We start from the raw sequence: 24,735 nt of genomic DNA on the forward strand, positions 1-24,735 counted from the left end.
CGGGGATGTGTCCGGGTGATGACTGGAGAGGTGACTGCTGGGAATGGGGCATTATACAGTAACACCGGGGGATGTGTCTGGGTGATGACTGGAGAGGTGACTGCTGGGAATGGGATATTATACAGTAACACCAGGGGATGTGTCTGGGTGATGACTGGAGAGGTGACTGCTGGGAATGGGGCATTATACAGTAACACCATGGGACGTGTCTGGGTGATGACTGGAGAGGTGACTGCTGGTAATGGGGCATTATACAGTAACACCGGGGGATGTGTCTGGGTGATTACTGGAGAGGTGACTGCTGGAAATGGGGCATTATACAGTAACACCGGGGGATGTGTCTGGGTGATGACTGGAGAGGTGACTGCTGGGAATGGGACATTATACAGTAACACCAGGGGACGTGTCTGGGTGATGACTGGAGTGGTGACTGCTGGGAATGGGACATTATACAGTAACACCAGGGGACGTGTCTGGGTGATGACTGGAGAGGTGACTGCTGGGAATGGGGCATTATACAGTAACACCGGGGGATGTGTCTGGGTGATGACTGGAGAGGTGACTGCTGGGAATGGGACATTATACAGTAACACCAGGGGACGTGTCTGGGTGATGACTGGAGAGGTGACTGCTGGGAATGGGACATTATACAGTAACACCAGGGGATGTGTCTGGGTGATGACTGGAGAGGTGACTGCTGGGAATGGGACATTATACAGTAACACCAGGGGACGTGTCTGGGTGATGACTGGAGAGGTGACTGCTGGGAATGGGACATTATACAGTAACACCAGGGGATGTGTCTGGGTGATGACTGGAGAGGTGACTGCTGGGAATGGGACATTATACAGTAACACTGTGGGACGTGTCTGGATGATGACTGGAGAGGTGACTGCTGGGAATGGGGCATTATACAGTAACACCGGGGGATGTGTCTGGGTGATGACTGGAGAGGTGACTGCTGGGAATGGGACATTATACAGTAACACCAGAGGATGTGTCTGGGTGATGACTGGAGAGGTGACTGCTGGGAATGGGACATTATACAGTAACACCAGGGTGCGTGTCTGGGTGATGACTGGAGAGGTGACTGCTGGGAATGGGACATTATACAGTAACACTGGGGGATGTGTCTGGGTGGTGACTGGAGAGGTGACTGCTGGGAATGGGACATTATACAGTAACACTGGGGGACGTGTCTGGGTGATGACTGGAGAGGTGACTGCTGGGAATGGGACATTATACAGTAACATCAGGGGATGTGTCTGGGTGATGACTGGAGAGGTGACTGCTGGGAATGGGACATTATACAGTAACACCAGGGGATGTGTCTGGGTGATGACTGGAGAGGTGACTGCTGGGAATGGTACATTGTACAGTAACACCAGGGGATATGTCTGGGTGGTGACTGGAGAGGTGACTGCTGGGAATGGGACATTATACAGTAACACTGGGGGACGTGTCTGGGTGATGACTGGAGAGGTGACTGCTGGGAATGGGACATTATACAGTAACATCAGGGGATGTGTCTGGGTGATGACTGGAGAGGTGACTGCTGGGAATGGGACATTATACAGTAACACCAGGGGATGTGTCTGGGTGATGACTGGAGAGGTGACTGCTGGGAATGGGACATTATACAGTAACATCAGGGGATGTGTCTGGGTGATGACTGGAGAGGTGACTGCTGGGAATGGGACATTATACAGTAACACCAGGGGATGTGTCTGGGTGATGACTGGAGAGGTGACTGCTGGGAATGGGACATTATACAGTAACACCAGGGGATATGTCTGGGTGATGACTGGAGAGGTGACTGCTGGGAATGGGACATTATACAGTAACACCAGGGGATGTGTCTGGGTGATGACTGGAGAGGTGACTGCTGGGAATGGGGCATTATACAGTAACACCAGGGGATGTGTCTGGGTGATGACTGGAGAGGTGACTGCTGGGAATGGGACATTATACAGTAACACCAGGGGATGTGTCTGGGTGATGACTGGAGAGGTGACTGCTGGGAATGGGGCATTATACAGTAACACCAGGGGACGTGTCTGAGTGATGACTGGAGAGGTGACTGCTGGGAATGGGGCATTATACAGTAACACCAGGAGACGTGTCTGGGTGATGACTGGAGAGGTGACTGCTGGGAATGGGACATTATACAGTAACACCGGGGGATGTGTCTGGGTGATGACTGGAGAGGTGACTGCTGGGAATGGGACATTATACAGTAACACCAGGGGATATGTCTGGGTGATGACTGGAGAGGTGACTGCTGGGAATGGGACATTATACAGTAACACCAGGGGATGTGTCTGGGTGATGACTGGAGAGGTGACTGCTGGGAATGGGGCATTATACAGTAACACCAGGGGATGTGTCTGGGTGATGACTGGAGAGGTGACTGCTGGGAATGGGACATTATACAGTAACACCGGGGGATGTGTCTGGGTGATGACTGTATCACTGTGTGTGTCAGGTTCCTATAAGGTGTCAGGATGTCACTGTCTATGTCTCCATGCAGGAGGGGGAGTATATAGAGGAACACAGGAGTCTGTACAAGGACGTGATGATGGAGAATCACCGGCCCCTCACATCACTGGGTAAGAGGAGACTGTCATGTATTGTACAGGGGAGAGCAGGTATGGGGGCACCCTATATACACACATCATCTGATAATCACATATATACACTGTACTCAGTCACTGTGTGTCTCCTACAGATGGGCCCAGTAACAGAGATACCCCAGAGAGATGTCCCCGTCCTCTGTATTCCCAGGATTGTACAGAGGAGAATCACAGGATCCCACAGGAGGATCAGGTAGGTGGGATTTAGGGTCTCCCCAATATACCAAAGTGACTGTCACTGTATGATCTGTAGAGGAGCTGTGTGTCTTATACACTGATATTATACTGTTTCTCCTCAGTCTAATCTGACTGTATGTAAATGTCATTATAGTGTGTGTGTGTTTGTTTGTTTTTTTGGTTTATTTAGGTAGAAGGTTTGTCTGACGTAAAGGCAGAAGATACAGAGGGAGAAGAAGAGACGTATGTGAGGGGTGATCAGCAGTGTAAGGAGGAGGAGATCCCTACAGATATCAGCACAGGTGAGTGATAAACACTTATTACAGTTAATAGTCATATATCCTCCTTGTTCTGTCACTACAACAATATCTTATCCTACACCCTCCTCTGTCAGTACAGACTAATGAGGGAAATGTATCTGCCCAGTGGGGGAGTCGGGAGCCATCAGCCCCTATTATACTCCTGCTCTCCCCTCACATCATGTCACTGTGTATTACCAGCCCAGAGATCTGACCAGTCTCCTCCCCACACTCTCTGGTGTATCTCATACATCAGGAGCCATCAGCCCTTATTATAGTCCTGCTCTCCCCTCACATCATGTCACTGTGTGTCACCAGCCCAGAGATCTGACCAGTCTCCTCCTCACACTCTGGTGTATCTCATACATCAGGAGCCATCAGCCCCTATTATTCTCCTGCTCTCCCCTCACATCATGTCACTGTGTGTCACCAGCCCAGAGATCTGACCAGTCTCCTCCCCACACTCTCTGGTGTATCTCATACATCAGGAGCTATCAGCCCCTATTATACTCCTGCTCTCACCCTCACATCATGTCACTGTGTGTTACCAGCCCAGAGATCTGATCAGTCTCCTCCCCACACTCTCTGGTGTATCTCATACATCAGGAGCCATCAGCCCCTATTATACTCCTGCTCTCCTCCTCACATCATGTCACTGTGTGTTACCAGCCCAGAGATCTGACCAGTCTCCTCCCCACACACTCTGGTGTATCTCATACATCAGGACCCATCAGCCCCTATTATACTCCTGCTCTCCCTCTCACATCATGTCACTGTGTGTTACCAGCCCAGAGATCTGACCAGTCTCCTCCCCACACTCTCTGGTGTATCTCATACATCAGGAACCATCAGCCCCTATTATACTCCTGCTCTCCCCTCACATCATGTCACTGTGTTACCAGCCCAGAGATCTGACCAGTCTCCTCCCCACACTCTCTGGTGTATCTCATACATCAGGACCCATCAGCCCCTATTATACTCCTGCTCTCCCTCTCACATCATGTCACTGTGTGTTACCAGCCCAGAGATCTGACCAGTCTCCTCCCCACACTCTCTGGTGTATCTCATACATCAGGAACCATCAGCCCCTATTATACTCCTGCTCTCCCCTCACATCATGTCACTGTGTTACCAGCCCAGAGATCTGACCAGTCTCCTCCCCACTCTCTCTGGTGTATCTCATACATCAGGAACCATCAGCCCCTATTATACTCCTGCTCTCCCCTCACATCATGTCACTGTGTTACCAGCCCAGAGATCTGACCAGTCTCCTCCCCACACTCTCTGGTGTATCTCATACATCAGGAGCCATCAGCCTCTATTATACTCCTGCTCTCCCCCTCACATCATGTCACTGTGTTACCAGCCCAGAGATCTGACCAGTCTCCTCCCCACACTCTCTGGTTTATCTCATACATCAGGAGCCATCAGCCCCTATTATACTCCTGCTCTCCTCCTCACATCATGTCACTGTGTGTTACCAGCCCAGAGATCTGACCAGTCTCCTCTCCACACTCTCTGGTGTATCTCATACATCAGGAGCCATCAGCCCCTATTATACTCCTGCTCTCCTCCTCACATCATGTCACTGTGTGTTACCAGCCCAGAGATCTGACCAGTCTCCTCCCCACACTCTCTGGTGTGTCTCATACATCAGGAGACATCAGCCCCTATTATACTCCTGCTCTCCACCTCACATCATCTCACTGTGTTACCAGCCCAGAGATCTGACCAGTCTCCTCCCCACACTCCCTGGTGTATCTCATACATCAGGAACCATCAGCCCCTATTATACTCCTGCTCTCCCCCTCACATCATGTCACTGTGTGTTACCAGCCCAGATATCTGACCAGTGTCCTCCCCACACTCTCTGGTGTATCTCATACATCAGGAGCTATCAGCCCCTATTATACTCCTGCTCTCCCCTCACATCATGTCACTGTGTGTTACCAGCCCAGAGATCTGACCAGTCTCCTCCTCACACTCTCTGGTGTATCTCATACATCAGGAGCCATCAGCCCCTATTATACTCCTGATTTCCTCGTATCTGGTCAGGATTTTAGGCCTTATAATCCCCAATCTAAATGAATCACTAATCTGTGGCGTGCAACTTCTTCATAGACCGTGATAGAGAGCCAGACCATATGTAAACCTTTAACCCCTGTATGAACTATACTACAGTCCAGATGTAAGCAGAGTACTTGACCCCTTCATAAACAGTGATGGTGATGCAGATGCCTCAACTTTGCTCCAATTCACTCCTACCCAGGTACATATCCAGGATACCAGAAATGTCAGTGGAAAACTAAATTCAAAAGATTTGGGGCTTAGCAGCCCACTTTCTTGCAGTAACATCTAGACCAGTGAACCTAAAGTTTGTTGCTTTTGACTACTTAGACGGGAGAGGCCTCTGGAAGCAATAAAACCACCCCTTACTGGGCTCTAATCTAGGGTGGCCCCAGAAAGATATTAAGGGACTAAAGGTCCTTCTTGGCAGTAAGTTATAAGTTTTTCTAGACTTTTAGGGCCCTCAATGAATTCTTTCCTTACCAGAGACAAGCTCATAGTAGCATTTAAGGCCATCAAAATGGCCATAGGCCTGCCTATAGATCTGGTGTACACAACTGTGAATGAGTGTTTGATAGCTCCAGTGGACATCAGCAATTCTGTAACCTAGAAAATTGCACTTGCATCTGCAAGCAAACATGAAGTAGGCCATTAGTTCAAAGACTCTGTTCAACCATAGCACTGAACACACCACCAATATAATACAGAGAGCATCAGTGACCGCCATATAATACAGAGAGTATCAGTGACAGCCATATTATACAGACAGCATCAGTGACAGCCATATAATACAGAGAGCATCAGTGACCGCCATATAATACAGAGAGCATCAGTGACCGCCATATAATACAGAGCGCATCAGTGACTGCCATATAATACAGAGAGCATCAGTGACAGTCATATAATACAGAGCGCATCAGTGACAGTCATATAATACAGAGAGCATCAGTGACTGCCATATAATACAGAGAGCATCAGTGACTGCCATATAATACAGAGCGCATCAGTGAGAGTCATATAATACAGAGCGCATCAGTGACAGTCATATAATACAGAGAGCATCAGTGACTGCCATATAATACAGGGAGCATCAGTGACTGCCATATAATACAGAGAGCATCAGTGACCGCCATATAATACAGACAGCATCAGTGACAGCCATATAATACAGAGAGCATCAGTGACAGCCATATAATACAGAGAGCATCAGTAACTGCCATATAATACAGAGAGCATCAGTGACAGCCATATAATACAGAGAGCATCAGTGACCGCCATATAATACAGACAGCATCAGTGACCACCATATAATACAGGGAGCATCAGTGACTGCCATATAATACAGGGAGCATCAGTGACTGCCATATAATACAGAGAGCATTAGTCACAGCCATATAATACAGAGAGCATCAGTGACAGCCATGTAATACAGAGAGCATCAGTGATAGCCATGTAATACAGAGAGCATCAGTGACAGCCATGTTATACAGACAGCATCAGTGACAGCCATATAATACAGAGAGCATCAGTCTCAGCCATATAATAGTGTGCATCAGTGACCGCCATATAATACAGACAGCATCAGTGACCACCATATAATACAGACAGCATCAGTGACCACCATATAATACAGAGAGCATCAGTGACTGCCATATAATACAGAGAGCATCAGTGACTGCCATATAATACAGAGAGCATCAGTGACAGCCATATAATACAGAGCGCATCAGTGACAGTCATATAATACAGAGAGCATCAGTGACTGCCATATAATACAGAGCGCATCAGTGACTGCCATATAATACAGGGAGCATCAGTGACTGCCATATAATACAGAGAGCATCAGTCACAGCCATATAATACAGAGAGCATCAGTGACAGCCATGTAATACAGAGAGCATCAGTGATAGCCATGTAATACAGAGAGCATCAGTGACAGCCATATTATACAGACAGCATCAGTGACAGCCATATAATACAGAGAGCATCAGTGACAGCCATATAATAGAGTGCATCAGTGACTGCTATATAATACAGAGAAGCATCAGTGACCTCCATATAATACAGAGAGCATCAGTGACTGCCATATAATACAGAGAGCATCAGTGACAGCCATATAATACAGAGAGCATCAGTGACTGCCATATAATACAGAGAGCATCAGTGACTGCCATATAATACAGAGAGCATCAGTGACAGACATATAATACTGAGATAATCAGAGACCACCACGTAATACAGAGAGCATCAGTGACTGCCATATAATACAGAGCGCATCAGTGACAGTCATATAATACAGAGAGCATCAGTGACTGCCATATAATACAGAGCGCATCAGTGACCATCATGTAATACAGAGAGCATCAGTGACTGCCATATAATACAGAGCGCATCAGTGACTGCCATATAATACAGGGAGCATCAGTGACTGCCATATAATACAGAGAGCATCAGTGACAGTCATATAATACAGAGAGCATCAGTGACAGCCATATAATACAGAGCGCATCAGTGACTGCCATATAATACAGGGAGCATCAGTGATCTCCATATAATACAGAGAGCATCAGTGACAGCCATATAATACAGAGAGCATCAGTGACAGCCATATAATACAGAGAGCATCAGTGACAGCCATATAATACAGAGAGCATCAGTCACAGCCATATAATAGAGTGCATCAGTGACTGCTATATAATACAGAGAGCATCAGTGACCTCCATATAATACAGAGAGCATCAGTGACTGCCATATAATACAGAGAGCATCAGTGACAGCCATATAATACAGAGAGCATCAGTGACTGCCATATAATACAGAGAGCATCAGTGACTGCCATATAATACAGAGAGCATCAGTGACAGACATATAATACTGAGATAATCAGAGACCACCACGTAATACAGAGAGCATCAGTGACTGCCATATAATACAGAGCGCATCAGTGACAGTCATATAATACAGAGAGCATCAGTGACTGCCTTATAATACAGAGCGCATCAGTGACAGTCATATAATACAGAGCGCATCAGTGACCATCACGTAATACAGAGAGCATCAGTGACTGCCATATAATACAGAGCGCATCAGTGACAGTCATATAATACAGAGAGCATCAGAGACCACCACGTAATACAGAGAGCATCAGTGACTGCCATATAATACAGAGCGCATCAGTGACAGTCATATAATACAGAGAGCATCAGTGACTGCCATATAATACAGAGAGCATCAGTGACCATCACGTAATACAGAGAGCATCAGTGACTGCCATATAATACAGAGCGCATCAGTGACTGCTATATAATACAGGGAGCATCAGTGACTGCCATATAATACAGAGAGCATCAGTGACAGCCATATAATACAGAGAGCATCAGTGACAGCCATATAATACAGAGCGCATCAGTGACTGCCATATAATACAGGGAGCATCAGTGACCTCCATATAATACAGAGAGCATCAGTGACAGCCATATAATACAGAGAGCATCAGTGACAGCCATATAATAAAGAGAGCATCAGTCACAGCCATATAATAGAGTGCATCAGTGGCTGCTATATAATACAGAGAGCATCAGTGACCTCCATATAATACAGAGAGCATCAGTGACTGCCATATAATACAGAGAGCATCAGTGACAGCCATATAATACAGAGAGCATCAGTCACAGCCATATAATACAGAGATAATCAGAGACCACCACATAATATAGAGCGCATCAGTGACAGCCATATAATACAGAGAGCATCAGTCACAGCCATATAATACAGAGATAATCAGTGACCACCACATAATATAGAGCGCATCAGTGACTGCCATATAATACAGAGAGCATCAGTGACTGCCACATAATACAGAGCGCATCAGGGACCACCATATAATACAGAGAGTATCAGTGACCACCATATAAAACAGAGCATCAGTGACCACCATATAATACAGAGAGCATCAGTGACCTCCTCATAATACAGAGAGCATCCGTGACTGCCATATAATACAAAGAGCATCAGTGACCACCACGTAATACAGAGAGCATCAGTGACCACCACGTAATACAGAGAGCATCAGTGACGGTCATATAATACAGAGAGCATCAGTGACCACCACGTAATACAGAGAGCATCAGTGACGGTCATATAATACAGAGAGCATCAGTGACCACCACGTAATACAGAGAGCATCAGTGACTGTCATATAATACAGAGAGCATCAGTAAGTTACATTTCCCTCATGGGTACTTCCTGTGTGGCCGGATCAGGGTGACAGATGGATACAGCAGTAATATCAGTGATGGGTTCAGTACAATTTACCGCTAGACACAATACCGATGGTCATAATCCCGACAGCCATTGTCCTACAGTCAAAATACCGACACGGACAAAAATACCGACATTCATTATACCGTCATGTTGAAAATGCCGACATAGTCACAATACAGACATTTTAAATGCTGACATGGCAAAATACCGACCTGAGTTTTTTGTGTGTCAATGTCGACATGGACACTGTGTAAGTGTACCGCCTCCCATCGCGTGGCTCGCTGCGCTCGGCACACTGTTATATTCCCCCCTCCAGGTCCACTGGGATGGTAACGTATGAACAAGTCTGTTTTGGGGGCAAACATAGGGATTTAATACCTACCAGTAATTCCTTTTCTCCTAGTACGTAGGGGATACCGGGATGACATTTAGTACCATGGGGAAGTCCTAAAGCTCCCAGAATGGGTGGGAGAATGCTGAGACTTCTGTAAAACCACCTAACCAAACTGAAGGACATCTCTGGCCAAGGTATTGAACCTATAGAACTTCACAAATTTGTTCGAACCAGACCACGTAGCAGCTCGGCACAACTGCAAGGCAGCCGCCCAGGAAGAACCCACCGGCCTTGTGGAATGGGCCTGGGTAGAAGTCGGCAAAGGCAAAGCTGACGAAGAATAGGCTTGTTGAATGGTCAATCTGAGCCATCGAGCAATGGACTGCTTAGAAGCAGGACATCCAATTTTGGTAGTGTCGTAAAGGACAAACAGTGAGTCAGACTTCCTATGACGAGCGGTCCTCTTGACGTAAATCTTTAAAGCTCTCACAACGTCCAAGGACTTCAGAGCGACCGATGTGTCAGACAGTATCGGAACCACGATAGGTTGATTAATGTGAAAAGCCGAAATAACTTTCGACAACAACTGCAGGTGAGTTCTGAGCTCTGCCATATCCTCCTGAAAAATCAAGTAAAGGCTCTCACACGATAAGGCCCCCAATTCTGACACACGTCTTGCAGAGGCTAACGCCAGTAACATGACAGTCTTCCAAGTTAGATACTTCAAATCTACCCTTTGTCAGGGTTCAAACCAGTCTGACTGGAGAGAGTTCAATACCACATTGAGATCCCACGGAGCCATGGGAGGGATCAAGGGTGGTTGAATGTGAAGAACACATTTCAGGAAGGTTTGTACTTCCGGAAGTACCTACAGCTGTTTCTGGAAGAAGATGGAGAGAGACAAAATCTGAACTTTGATAGAACCTAATCCACGCCTGCTTTCAGGAAAAGCAGAAAACGGCCAAGTTGAAACTCCACAGGAGAATATCTTTTACCCTCACACCAAGAAACATATTTTTTGCAGATTCAGTAGTAATGTTTGGACGTAACCACCTCATAATTGAAATAACCTTGGAGGGAAGACCTTTTCTGGCTAGAATCTCCCTCTCAACCTCCAAGTCATCAAACGTAGCCGCAGTAAGTCTGGATAGACGAACGGCTCTTGATGCAGAAGGTCCTCGAGGATCGACAGAAGCATAGCCCGGAGGTCTGCAATTAGAATTGCCTGAAATCTTTCCCTTTGAGTCTTTTTAGAACTCTTGGAATTGGAGGGATTAGAGGAAACAGGTACACAAACTAGTAAGGCCACGGTGCCATCAGAGCATCCACAGCCACCACTTGAGGATCCATTGTTCTGGACCAGTAATGATGAAGCTTCCTGTTGAGACGAGAAGCCATCAGGTCTAAGGACAGCCCAACCGGTGATCCAGTTGTTGAAACACCTGAGGGTGAAGGCCCCTGTCACGATCCGGGTATCTGGACGCCATTACCTGCCGTTTAGGTGTCTTCTGAGACTGGCCGAGTGTTCCAAGTCCGGATCTCATCTGTGTCAACACTCTGCACATTCCTCCTGTCATTCTGAGACACTACCACAGCGGCGCCATGTTTGAATCCAACATGGCGTCTCCCGTCCTCCGCGGCCTCCGCCGTCGTTCCTGTGTTATTGTTGCAGGTTCTCAGTATAGTGTATCATGCCTACCGCGGCCTCTGCTGCCCTCCAAGTGTCTCAGCATATAACTGTCATCTGGCGTCTCCTGTCCTCCGCGGCCGGCGCCGCCATTATCACTATGTTTGCACATTTCATTTCAAACCAGTTTTCCCTCCAGGTTCCAGCATGGGCGCAGCCATGTTGGATTTGATCACATGCTCCAATTCCTCCAATCCACCGTCTCTGGAATCTCTATAATTGCCCAGCCAATGCCTGCATAGCAGCAGGTATAAGTATCCTGTGTCTGGGCCAGATAGATGTCAGTGCTTTGAAAGTCATGCCTTGTTCCAGTCTCTCTCTCCTGTGGCTTGTTTCTCCAGGTTCCAGTTCCTGTCTCCAGCATCCACAAAGAGACCCGCACCTGCTTTCCATCCTGCGGTGCAGCCTGACTCTACAGTCCTCCGTGGCTGTCCAGTTTCCAGCTATCTACTATCTGCTTCCAGCAGCCAGCTTCCAAACAGATTCCAGCTTCTACAAAACACCGGTGCTGATCCAGCGGATCCTATCTTACCAGCAGTATCCACTACCACCGGTAATCATCTATCAGCTATTCTGTTTCTACGCTCACTAGCATCTCACATCTTCTACTCTGTGTTTCATCACCTGGCTGGTTCCATCTAGCATCCACTCCGTGACTTTAGTACCTGGCTGATTCCATTCAGCATCCACTCTGTGTTTCATCACCCGGCTGATTCCACTCAGCATCCACTCCGTGTCTTACCACCTGGTTGGTTCCATCCAGCTGATACAGCAGCATACTTAAGTTACAGATTCACCTGTTACAACTACTGGCATGTTCCTCGGCTATCTCCACTACTACAACCAGGCCTGGTAAGGTGATTCCATCAAAGGACTTTTACATCTGTTCTATACCTACCAGTGCTCTGAGATACCTCCTATGGTTATGTGATCCAGGAACTGTGTAATTTGCCACTGTCTTTGATTAACCTTGAATGCTGCTTGTCATTTCACGGAGTCTGTTAAATAAACTTTTTTATTTTGAATTTTAAACTGGTTGTCATGGTCACACCTTCGGGTAATCAATCTGCACTTACATGTCCAGGGGTCTGATTAAACCTCCCAGGTTTAACTTCATCTCAGCCCCTACAACTGAGGCTTCCTCCCGTCAGCCTAAACCCTCAGTTGTGACAGCCCCATTCCCCCAGAAGGAGGTCGTGCCTGCTGAGGAAGTCTGCTTCCCAGTTGTCCACTCCTGGAATGAATATGGCCGAGATGGGTAAAATCCCTTTGTGTGCAGCGGAGGAGGTACTAGAACAATAACTCCTGTTGAAAGCAGTTTTTGAATGGCTTCTTGTAAGGCAACTCTTGCTACAGGTGAAGCTGGTAAGCCTGACTTGAAGTATCTGAGAGGAGGCAGTTCTTGAAATTCTAGCTGGTATCCTCGGGATATGAAATCCCTCACTCACGTAACAAAGTGTTGAAGGCCAGCACCTACCTGAAAGTCGCCTTGCTGCTGGAGCCAACTGCCATGCGGAGTGCTTAGTGGATGAGGATCCGGAGGCCAGGTCCAGAGATCCAGCAGCCGCTGGTTTACATGACTTACCTTGACTTCCTCTAGCAGCATTGGAGGCACCTCTGGCTCTGCCTCTGATCTGGCCGCACGAAAGGACTGCAGAGAGGACCTAGGATAGGGACGTCTAGCAGGAGGCGCAGCAGACTGTAGATATGTAGACTTGCCCACCATAGCCTGAGAAATACACTTGTTCAGTTCTTCCCTAAACAAGGCCTCTCTGTCACGATCCGGGTATCTGGACGCCATTTCTTACCTATCAGATGCCTCCTAAGGCTGGCTCAGCGCTCCAGGACCGGATCCCATCTGTTACCCTAATGTGCACATCCCCGTATCCTCTCCTGTCTCTCTGGACGCAGTCACAGTACGCCTTATACATCTGGCATGGCGTCTCCCGCGGCCTCCGCCGCCGTCCCTGAGCTTCTGCATTCAGAGTGGCGATTACGTCAGCCGCGGCCTCCGCTGTGTCCGCGTGGTTGGATGTGCACCTGTCAGCCTGGCGTCTCCTGTCTCCGGTGGCCGGCGCCGCCATTACTGTTTTCCAGACCACATGGATTACAAACCAAACTTCCCTCCAAGTGTCTGCATGGGCGCAGCCATCTTGGATTCTGTCATCTGATCATATTCACCAATCTGCTGTCAGTATTATTAATTTGCATAATTGCCTAGCCAATGCCTTCCTTGCTGCGGGTATAAGTATGTTGTACCTGAGCAGGGAAGGCGTCAGTGCTTTGGTTGTCAAACCTTGTTCCAGTTTGTCTCTCTCCTGTGAATGTCTTCCAGGTTCCAGCTCCTGTCTCCAGACTTCTGCTATAGAGACCCGCACCAGCATTCCATCTGCGGTGTAGCCTGACTCTCCGATCCATTCTGGACTCGCCTGTTTCCAGCTACAACGATCACCTGCTTCCAGCTCAGCTTCCAGCAGTGTACAGCTTCTCTTAAAGGGCCGGTGTCCTTTCTGCAGTTTACCTCTCTCCACCGGTATTATTATTTCTCCGCTCTCAAATTCTACATTTTATCTGTATTGCATCGCTCTCAAGCTTTATTTAACTGGTTCCAGCCAGTATCCACTCCGTGCCAACACCTGTCTGGTTCTAACCAGTACCCACAGCAGCATTTTACCTACAGCAGTCCAGCTTTCCCTGGAACACCAGCTGGTACGACCCTGGGCTTTCCTCATTGCTACAGTTGAGCCTGGTAAGGACTTTCCAACTTGCAGATAATAAGAACTGTCTCATACCACCAGAGCTCTGTGGCCCCTGCCACCCTGTAGTACCCAGGAACTGTATTATTATTTCTCTGCTGATTTTTATGTTTCTTTTACTGCTACTGTGATGCATGGAGTTTGTCATAAATAAACATCATTGACTTTTATTCAAGTTGTCATGGTCACACCTGCGGGCGGTTATTCCTCATGTTACTTACATGTCCAGGGGTCTGATACAACCTCCCAGGTTCCGGTACATCTCAGCCCCTACAACTGAGGCTGCCTCCCGTCAGCTCAGGCCCTCAGTTGTGACACTCTCCTGTAAAAGGAAGATTCTCCACGCCTTTCTTGGAGTAAGCATCTGCTGACCATTGTTGCAGCCACATTGCCCTGCAAGCCGAGACAGTAATGGCTGTAGCACGGCCATTGATGAGACATAACTCTTTAATGGCCTCACTCATAAAATTAGAAGCATCTTGGATATGATGTAGTAGTGTCATGATCTCATCCTGAGGTAGGAATTCCAACCCCTCTATTATATTATCAGACCATTTTACCATAGCCCTGGAAATCCAGCCGCAAGCTATAGTGGTCCGTTGAGCTACGCCCACCGCTGTATAAATTGATTGATTTGAGTGTAATCTCAATTTTGTGGTCAGCTGGGTCTTTGAGAGAGCCCCATGTACAGGCAGTACTATTTTACGTGACAACCTGGACACCGAAGTATCTACTGATGGGGGATTCTTCCACACTTTCCTATCCTCAGGTGGAAAAGGAAAGGAATTTACTAACCATTTAGGAGTTTGGAATTTCTTGTCAGGATTGACCCACGCCTCTTTAGACAGGGAGTTTAATTCCTTTGATATAGGAAAGGTGGCAGAGGATTTTGGTTTCACATTAACATACAATTCCTCTTTTTATTCTGTCTCCTTATCCGGAATGTTGAGGACTTCTCTAATAGAATAAATCGGGGCCTCAACACCCGGGGACAGAGAATTGTCATCTTCCACATTTATCTCTCCCTCATCCAAGTCATTGGAGTATTTCAGAGTCCGATTGGAACACCTGTGGGAGTGTGTGTTTATGAGAGGCCACCAGAGGGGGCTGAGGAGCCTGTCTGTGGTCAGCAGCCTTAACCAAATAATAATTTACAGATTGTTTCAGGGTTTGCCTTTCCTGTCTGGCAACAGCTAACTCTTTGTTAATATTAGAAATCATTCCCTTGAAAGAGTCTAACCACTCAGGTTCCTGCATACTACTACCTTGTGAGGGTAGAGAACACTGGGTACACAGGAGAGGCCCCCCACCCCACCCTGGAGAAGGTGTAAACTTAGTGTTACATGAGGGACACACAGTCTTTTTCCCAGACATTCTTATTGCAAGAAGACACAGAGTTAGGTGAATATACACAGTGCAGTGACAATACAGAGAGTGAAGCAGCACAATAACCCCAGACAGCAGTATGAAAAGACACAGAGGGTTGGGAGCAGCACACAATACCTCAGGCAAAGCAATGCCTGAGGTGGACCACACCGCGTCTACTTCAGCATCTGTTAGGGGTGGCGGCATGATGCCGGCATGTGCGCACACCCTGGGGGCATGAGAAACAGCGCATCAGGAGCTCAGTGTCCTGTCAGCGAGAATACGAACCATTAACCCTCAGAAGGTTAGTTCGGTCCCTCCCTAAGTCCCACGACACAGGCAGACTGGTTGCCAACCAGTTCTGCCCGAAAAAATAACAAACTACAAGACATAAAATATTGAAGAAAACTCTCTGGAGCTCCAGAGAATGCACCCCGCTCCTTGGGCACATTTTCTAAACTGAGTCTGCTAGGAGGGGCATAGAGGGGAGGAGCCAGCACACACTAATGATTTCTAAAAGTGCCAGGCTCCATTGGACCCGATGTATACCCCATGGTACTAATGTCATCCCAGAATCCCCTAGAACGTAAGAGAAAATTCCTTAACATAGCACAGCAGCATGACGGCAATATGTACCAGGTAACACCACACCTGGTTTAGTTGCATGGTTTACAAGCAGAATGAGTTATCTTGTGCAGTAGATGACTAGAATCTCGTGGTTATCAGGTACAGTGTAGTGTTCCTTGATTATCTTATAGGAGAGACCTTAAAGGAGAGCATTGGAATACAAAATGAGTTACCCACAGAACATTTGTATCCAGTAGTTAAGATACCTTTTGGAACCCCTAACAAAAATTCACCAACCGCGTGAAGAATTACTCTCTAAACAAGAAATACTTTATTTTGATATAGATGTGGTCAAAATTTTTGAAAGATGTTTTTCACATTATCTTAGATCATGCATAATAAAAAGTTGTTTAATAATTATACATAAAGTACACCCCTAACCAAGAACCCTCTTTATTTCCCGACTGGCCAACTATCCATCATGGTATCTCCCTGCATTCTCCCATCATCTCCCCTTCACCTCTTCTCAGCCTTTTACCAGTTTCCTTAGGGCCCTGTATAGTTGTTTTTCATTTGTGCTGCCTGGATATGTGGGTGTCCTCCCTTTGTCCTGTTTTGAGGACCATCTCCATTTTCCTGTACAGCTTTGTGCCACTGAGGAACTTTATTGTGGGATGCTATTTTTTGGGTTTCCCTTGGAAGCTCTCCCATTAGGTTGCCTAGCGCTACCTGCCTCAACTCACACTATGGTTTTTTTCCCCCTGATGTCTATATGGTATTTTTATTTTTCTTCTAGTTGCAGAAGAGGGCACAGAAATCTTGGGAAGATTCATAAGGATGTTTCTTGGTTTTTCCCAATGGGAAAGAATCTAAACTAAGCACTGCCTCTAAACTTCTTGCTGATGTTCTTCACAAAATTGATAACCTTCACCAAGAAAATGTGTTCCTTAACCACTTGTCTGGCATGGTGGCATCAGATGCGACCATGCCTGCAAGTGCTTTATGTGATCTGGTGGCACAGGATGCGACCAGTCAGATAGAGAGTGTTACCAGCGGCAGGGAAGAGATACTTCTCTCCGCTGCTGCTCTGAGAGGGACCAGAAGGTACCTCTGCCTCCCCGCACTCTCCCCCACTGATTGCCGTGCTGCTGATCACTGCTGGGGGGAATAATTTAGTAAAAAAAAAAAATATATATATATATATATATATTTATTTATTTATTTATTTTTGCTAAAATCATTTTTTGCTAAATTCATGTTCTTCACCTAATTCACTCATAAAAAAAATTACTATTTCGTAGCAGTTTTTGGGGAAAAATCCATCAGTTAAGGATATGGCAGAGAACCTTCAGAACTGTCAATGGTGTAACCACTTTAGACTTCGAAGCATCCTTAGGTCTGTTGAGGCTGCAGGTTTGGAGGCTAAATTATGTAGCTTACTGTGCTCTGTACCCTAAGCTTGTGGACTTGAACCCCCTACAACAGGGGTGTCAAACTCAAATTCATCGGGGGCCGCATCAGCAGTTTGGTCCCCATCAAAGGGCCGGTTGTATCTGTAGGTCAGTATATCCAAAATTTACCGCTCCACCTGCCTTATATGTGCCCAGCCATCTGCCCCCTTTTAAAGTGCCCAGCCATGTGCCCCCTTTTATAGTGCCCAGCCATGTGCCCCCTTTTATAGTGCACAGGTCCCCATTTTACACATTGCGGCAGGCACAGGTCCCCATTTTACACATTGCGGCAGGCACAGGTCCCCATTTTACACATAGCGGCAGGTACAGGTCCCCATTTTACACATTGTGGCAGGCACAGGTCCCCATTTTACACATTGTGACAGGCACAGGTCCCCATTTTACACATAGCGGCAGGCACAGGTCCCCATTTTACACATTGTGGCAGGCACAGGTCCCCATTTTACACATAGCGGCAGGCACAGGTCCCCATTTTACACATAGCGGCAGGTACAGGTCCCCATTTTACACATTGTGGCAGGCACAGGTCCCCATTTTACACATAGCGGCAGGCACAGGTCCCCATTTTACACATTGTGGCAGGCACAGGTCCCCATTTTACACATTGTGGCAGGCACAGGTCCCCATTTTACACATAGCGGCAGGCACAGGTCCCCATTTTACACATAGCGGCAGGTACAGGTCCCCATTTTACACATTGTGGCAGGCACAGGTCCCCATTTTACACATTGTGGCAGGCACAGGTCCCCATTTTACACATAGCGGCAGGTACAGGTCCCCATTTTACACATTGTGGCAGGCACAGGTCCCCATTTTACACATAGCGGCAGGTACAGGTCCCCATTTTACACATTGTGGCAGGCACAGGTCCCCATTTTACACATTGTGGCAGGCACAGGTCCCCATTTTACACATAGCGGCAGGTACAGGTCCCCATTTTACACATTGTGGCAGGCACAGGTCCCCATTTTACACATTGTGGCAGGCACAGGTCCCCATTTTACACATTGGCACAGGTCCCCATTTTACACATTGTGGCAGGCACAGGTCCCCATTTTACACATTGGCACAGGTCCCCATTTTACACATTGTGGCAGGCACAGGTCCCCATTTTACACATTGGCACAGGTCCCCATTTTACACATTATGGCAGGCACAGGTCCCCATTTTACACATTGTGGCAGGCACAGGTCCCCATTTTACACATTGTGGCAGGCACAGGTCCCCATTTTACACATTGGCACAGGTCCCCATTTTACACATTGTGGCAGGCACAGGTCCCCATTTTACACATTGGCACAGGTCCCCATTTTACACATTGTGGCAGGCACAGGTCCCCATTTTACACATTGTGGCAGGCACAGGTCCCCATTTTACACATTGGCACAGGTCCCCATTTTACACATTGTGGCAGGCACAGGTCCCCATTTTACACATTGGCACAGGTCCCCATTTTACACATTATGGCAGGCACAGGTCCCCATTTTACACATTGGCACAGGTCCCCATTTTACACATTGTGGCAGGCACAGGTCCCCATTTTACACATTGTGGCAGGCACAGGTCCCCATTTTACACATTGGCACAGGTCCCCATTTTACACATTGTGGCAGGCACAGGTCCCCATTTTACACATTGTGGCAGGCACAGGTCCCCATTTTACACATTGTGGCAGGCACAGGTCCCCATTTTACACATAGCGGCAGGTGGTGGAAGGAGGGAGAGAGAGAGAAAGAGAGGAAGGGAGAGGGGCTGACTTACATTTGAAGCGGTTCTCGCCGCTCTTCAGCCGCCTCTCCCTCCTCGTCTGCGCGGCTCCCTTCTCCCTCCTCCGACGGGGTTTCGTTGAATGACGCGTTTGCGCCGTGACGCCATGACGCAATCGCGTCATTCCGCGAAACCCCGCCCCCCCCCCCCCCCCCCGAGCTGGGCACTCGGGAGAAGGGGGTTTCATGGCGGCGGCACCGCGGGCCATAAGACGAGGTCTGGTGGGCCGGATTCGGCCCGCGGGCCTTGTCTTTGACACCCCTGCCCTACAATACCGTAGAGATGTTCTTTTGAAATTTGAAAATTGAAATTCCTATATGCATTATGGACTGGTAGGTGAACAGCTGTGAAGGTCTGTATGAACACCTCTGCAAACAAATAAAAATATTTAGTAACAAAAGGTCTCCACAAATGTAATCAAAAATATTAAGTAGCAAAAAAATGTTTTATTTCTAAATGCCTCAATCCACAACTAGTATCCAAAGAAGGGCCGTACTTTAACCACTTGTCTGGCATGGTGGCATCAGATGCGACCACACCAACTAGTGCCTTATCTGACCAGGATGCGACAAGTCAGATACAGTGTTTGCAGCTGCAGGGAAGAGAGACTTCCCTCTGCTGCTGCTCTCGGAGGGACCGGAATGTTCCTCTGCCTTCCTGCACCCTCCCCCACCATAACTCTTATTTGAAGAGATAGCAGCCAGCACCCAAACTGGCAGACAAGAAGATTTTTAGGCAGCAAGTGTTTACTGTAAAAGATCAGTTCTTACAAAAGCGATATGATGTTGATCATTTGGAAACTGTATTTGAGGATGGAGGTTCTAAAAACAGATGCTTGGTCTATTTGTTACAGTGTCAGTGTATGAAGCAATGTTTTTTGTAATAGAATTTGAACAGTTAATGCAAATTGACTTACATTTAAAAAAATTATGATAAAAATCTGTTTTGAGTTTATATGTGCCCTTTATCAATATCGGTTTAGAGTTTATATGTGCTTCTTGACATTTTGTGGATTTTCTAACTCTCCTTTTTGATTTTGTGAGAGTTTTTATCTGCTATATTGAAGGTCTTTGTAAAATAATTTAAATAGTTATAGGGAGTCTACATATATTTCTGAAAATATCTGGAGAAATATCTGTTTTGAGTTTATATGTGCCTCTTTAAAAAATATCCGTTTTGACCTTACATGTGTCTCTTAGAATATTGTGAAGTTTTGCAGCCCCATTTTTTGTTTTAGAATAGTTTCCATCATATATATTGAAGGTTTAAAAGCCTATTTTAAATTTAGAGATATGAGTTTTTCAATGGAGCCTGTGCGGAATATGTTAGGATACTTCTAATAGTATATACAAAGAGGCCAAGATAACCGTGGATCTATCTGTATTACTTTAAGATGCCCTGGAACATGTATGATGCTCTGGAGTGAGTACAATGGATCTGAGGGCAGTAGTATAAAAAAGTGCCTTGACAAAGACCCATTCGAGGGTGGAAATGTGTCTCCAGCAGGTGGACCCGGTCACAGTGTTTTTATCAGTGAGGTGATAGAGTACTGGAGATGGAAAACAGGAAGATTGGTGTCACTGCAGACCTTGGAGAACAGAGATAGCTGTAGATATAGGACAGCTAGCGCTGAGGAGCATTTAGGAGACCATGGGCAGAATAGTCCCCGGTGCACAGATACACTATACGTGTAATATCTACAGTCTATTGTATGTACCGCTTCTCCTACTGTAAGAACTCTGTAGAAAGCACATTGAGACAGAGGATTGTTTTTTTATGGATTATATATGGAATTAAAAGTTGTTTGAATAACTTTAGAGACCACCCTTCTTTGGATACCAGCTGTGGATTGGGGCATTTAGAAATAAAAAATGTTTTGCTGTATAATACTTTATACAGTATTTATTATTTATTTGCGGAGGTGTGCTTCGAGACCACCTCTAGGAACTGCGCTAGACCGATATACGCTAAATATATGGGAAGCCAATACATAGCCCGTAGCACCGTGGATCCTTTTTGAAATTTGTCGCCCAATCCCTTGGCCTGTATCCTGCCATAGGACTCTACAGTCACTTTGTGTATATGTATGGACTTGCAAGAAGCTCTGACTCTCTGGCTGATCTGTACGGCATTATAATGCATATCTTCTCCTGGCATGTCCAATATAGCAGAGATAAAAGGGAGGATGCCTCGGTGGCTAGTCTGGGAGTTAGTTTCCTTCCCTGGCTCACTTAGTGACCTGTGCACTCCATTCTATCATTTTCACATTGTACTCTGGGTTGGCCGTCTACTAGATGTGCCTCCTATATGAAATTGTGGATGCCATGTTTGAAGTAGGAGGCACTGATACCTTTGGTTTCAAGCCTGCCATTGCCCTGTGAAGGGCGCAACTTGTGTGCCTCACATATCCACATGAGGGATGAGTAGGGACTCAGCCACACTCTACAAAAAACTCCCCTTGTTTCCTTTCTACTCCTTTGTTATGTTTGTGAGAGTGATATGTAGCACATGCAAAGTATTCTGCATGAGGTTGTACTAAGCACAGACCTCTGGGAATAGGTGCAGTATCAAATAGAGCCGAATGGGGCCTTTGCTGCGGGATTCTTAGTTATTTTTTATTTTTATTTCTACCAGATGGACGCAATACAAGGAATACCCCGGAGGGACATCTCGTTTGGTCTCCAGATTTTGAATTAGAAGATAAGAACATCACGCAAGGGTCTCCAGAAGAAAACCAGATCACCCTAAATATACATCCAGCACCTCACAGTGCAGATATATCATCTGATCCCTCTGTTTCTGAGGAATGTTCTCCTGGTAACTCACATATTGCTGCACCTCGGATAGATCATAGCGGTGATACAGTCATTTCCTCTTCTGGATGTGGGAAAAGATTTAAACATAAAAGACAAGAGATAAGTCAAACAGGCAAGAAGCTATTTGCATGTTCTGAGTGTGGGAAATGTTATGGACACAAATCAAATCTTTGTAGACATCAGAAACAACACACAGATGAGAGACCATTTCCATGTTCTGAGTGTGGGAAATGTTTTACACGCAAATCACATCTTACTAAACATCTTAGACTTCACAAAGAAGAGAAGATATTTCCATGTTCTGAGTGTGGGAAATGTTTTAAAGATATATTTTCTTTTTTTACACATAAGAAACTTCACACAGGCGAAAAACCATTTCCGTGCTCTGAGTGTGGGAAATGTTTTACACAGAAATCAGATCTGATTATACATCAGAGAAATCACAAGGGTGATAAATCTTTTTCATGTCCTGAGTGTGGTAAATGTTTTACACAAAAAGCAGATCTTGTTGTACATCAGAGAAGTCACATATGTGAAAAACCATTTCCGTGTTCTGAGTGTGGGAAATGTTTTGCACTGAAATCAGCTCTTGTTAATCATGAGAGAATTCACACAGGTGAGAAGCCATTTCCATGTTCTGAGTGTGGGAAATGTTTTACAATGAAATCAAATCTTGTTAAACATGAGAGAAGTCACACAGGTGAGAAGCCATTTCCATGTTCTGAGTGTGGTAAATGTTTTACACAGAAATCAGATCTTGTTACACATCAGAGAAGTCACACAGGTGAGAAACCATTTCCATGTTCTGAGTGTAGGAAATGTTTTACACAGAAATCTACTCTTGTTAGACATCAGAGAAGTCACACAGGTGAGAAACCATTTTCATGTTCTGAGTGTGATAAATGTTTTATAGTGAAATCACATCTCATTACACATCAGAGAATTCACACAGGTGAGAAGCCATTCCCATGTTCTGAGTGTGGGAAATGTTTTACAGTGAAATCAAATCTCATTACACATCAGATAAGTCACACAGGTGAGAAGTCATTTCCATGTTCTGAGTGTGGGAAATGTTTTACAGTGAAATCAAATCTCATTACACATCAGATAAGTCACACAGGTGAGAAGTCATTTCCATGTTCTGAGTGTGGGAAATGTTATAAACACAAATCACATCTTCTTAGACATCAGAGACATCACACAGGTGAGAAGCCATTCCCATGTTCTGAGTGTGGGAAATGTTTTACAGTGAAATCAAATCTCATTATACATCAGAGAAGTCACACAGGTGAGAAGTCATTTCCATGTTCTGAGTGTGGGAAATGTTATAAACACAAATCACATCTTCTTAGACATCAGAGACATCACACAGGAGAAAAGCCATTTACATGTTCTGAGCAGAGCCGGATTAAGAGGGGGGCTCCGGGGATAAGTACCCCGGGCCCCCTTTTTCAAAAGGGCCCCCCGCCGCCGCCGATCAGACCCCCGCCGCCGTCGCAGATCAGATCTCTGGTCTGATCTGCGGTGCAACGCTCCCAGCGCAGCCGCTCCACACGCAGGGCAGCGGCTGAGATATGTCCCCCGGCGGCTCACCAAAGCATTAAAATGCTGGCGCCGCACACAGGGAGAGTGAACAGGAAGGACAGCTGAGCGACGGCTCAGCTGTCCAATAATCTGTTGAGCAGCAGCCTGCGGCTCAGTCATTGGCTGGGCGCGCAGGCTGCCGGAATCAGAGAGGACGTTGTGTGGACTGTGGAGCCAGCATCCCTATTGTACAGTAGCGCCCACCAGCAGCAGAGGGAAAAACAAACAGTAAGGCTAGCTGTATTAGGTTCCAGGTTGTCTCATATATATATATATATATATATATATGTATATATATATATATATATATATGTATATATATATTATAAAAAATGTGTGAGTGTATATATATATATATGTATATATCAATGTGTATATATACAGTATACTGTATGTGTATATATGTATGTGTGTATATATATATATATGTATATATGTATGTGTGTATATATATATATATATATATATCGTCCCATAGATCCGGCTCTCCTCTAGTTTCATTGCTGCACCGGGTGCCTGCGTCGTTGATGAAATAGAAAGACAGCAGACGCGGCACTCCAAGTGACTTGAGAAATAACAGCTCTTACAACAGGCAGATGTGTAAAATACGACGTTTCAATGCCGCTTTATTACCTGAGGAAAATGCCCAAATAAAGCGGCATTGAAACGTCGTATTTTACACATCTGCCTGTTGTAAGAGCTGTTATTTCTCAAGTCACTTGGAGTGGCGCGTCTGCTGTCTTTCTATATACATATATATATATATATATACATGCAGTGTTCAAAGTGGGCTGCTATACGCTGGTATGGCATACCGCCACTTCGAGCACAGACCCCCGCTGCCACAGTATTCAAATTCAGTGCTATTGCTATTGAACCGTAGCCAATCTGATTAGCTGCGGTCCGTGGCAGATTTGATATAGCCGCCCGCTGTCTCCTTCGCACCAA

General features: G+C 46.2%; 1 protein-coding gene across 1 annotated transcript in view; it reads left to right on the forward strand.

The window, feature by feature from the left end:
* Positions 1-24,352, forward strand: part of LOC134984194 (zinc finger protein 260-like) — a 69,403-nt gene extending 45,051 nt beyond the window's left edge. Inside the window, exons 4-7 of the mRNA XM_063949824.1 lie at positions 2,531-2,609; positions 2,729-2,826; positions 3,001-3,112; positions 22,022-24,352. Coding sequence (XP_063805894.1) covers positions 2,531-2,609; positions 2,729-2,826; positions 3,001-3,112; positions 22,022-23,721 — 1,989 coding nt within the window. The 3' untranslated portion in view covers positions 23,722-24,352. The remainder of the gene's footprint in view (positions 1-2,530; positions 2,610-2,728; positions 2,827-3,000; positions 3,113-22,021) is intronic.
* Positions 24,353-24,735: the final 383 nt, after the last annotated feature.

Source organism: Pseudophryne corroboree, assembly GCF_028390025.1.
Source record: "Pseudophryne corroboree isolate aPseCor3 chromosome 3 unlocalized genomic scaffold, aPseCor3.hap2 SUPER_3_unloc_4, whole genome shotgun sequence".
NCBI classification, from domain to species: Eukaryota; Metazoa; Chordata; class Amphibia; order Anura; family Myobatrachidae; genus Pseudophryne; species Pseudophryne corroboree.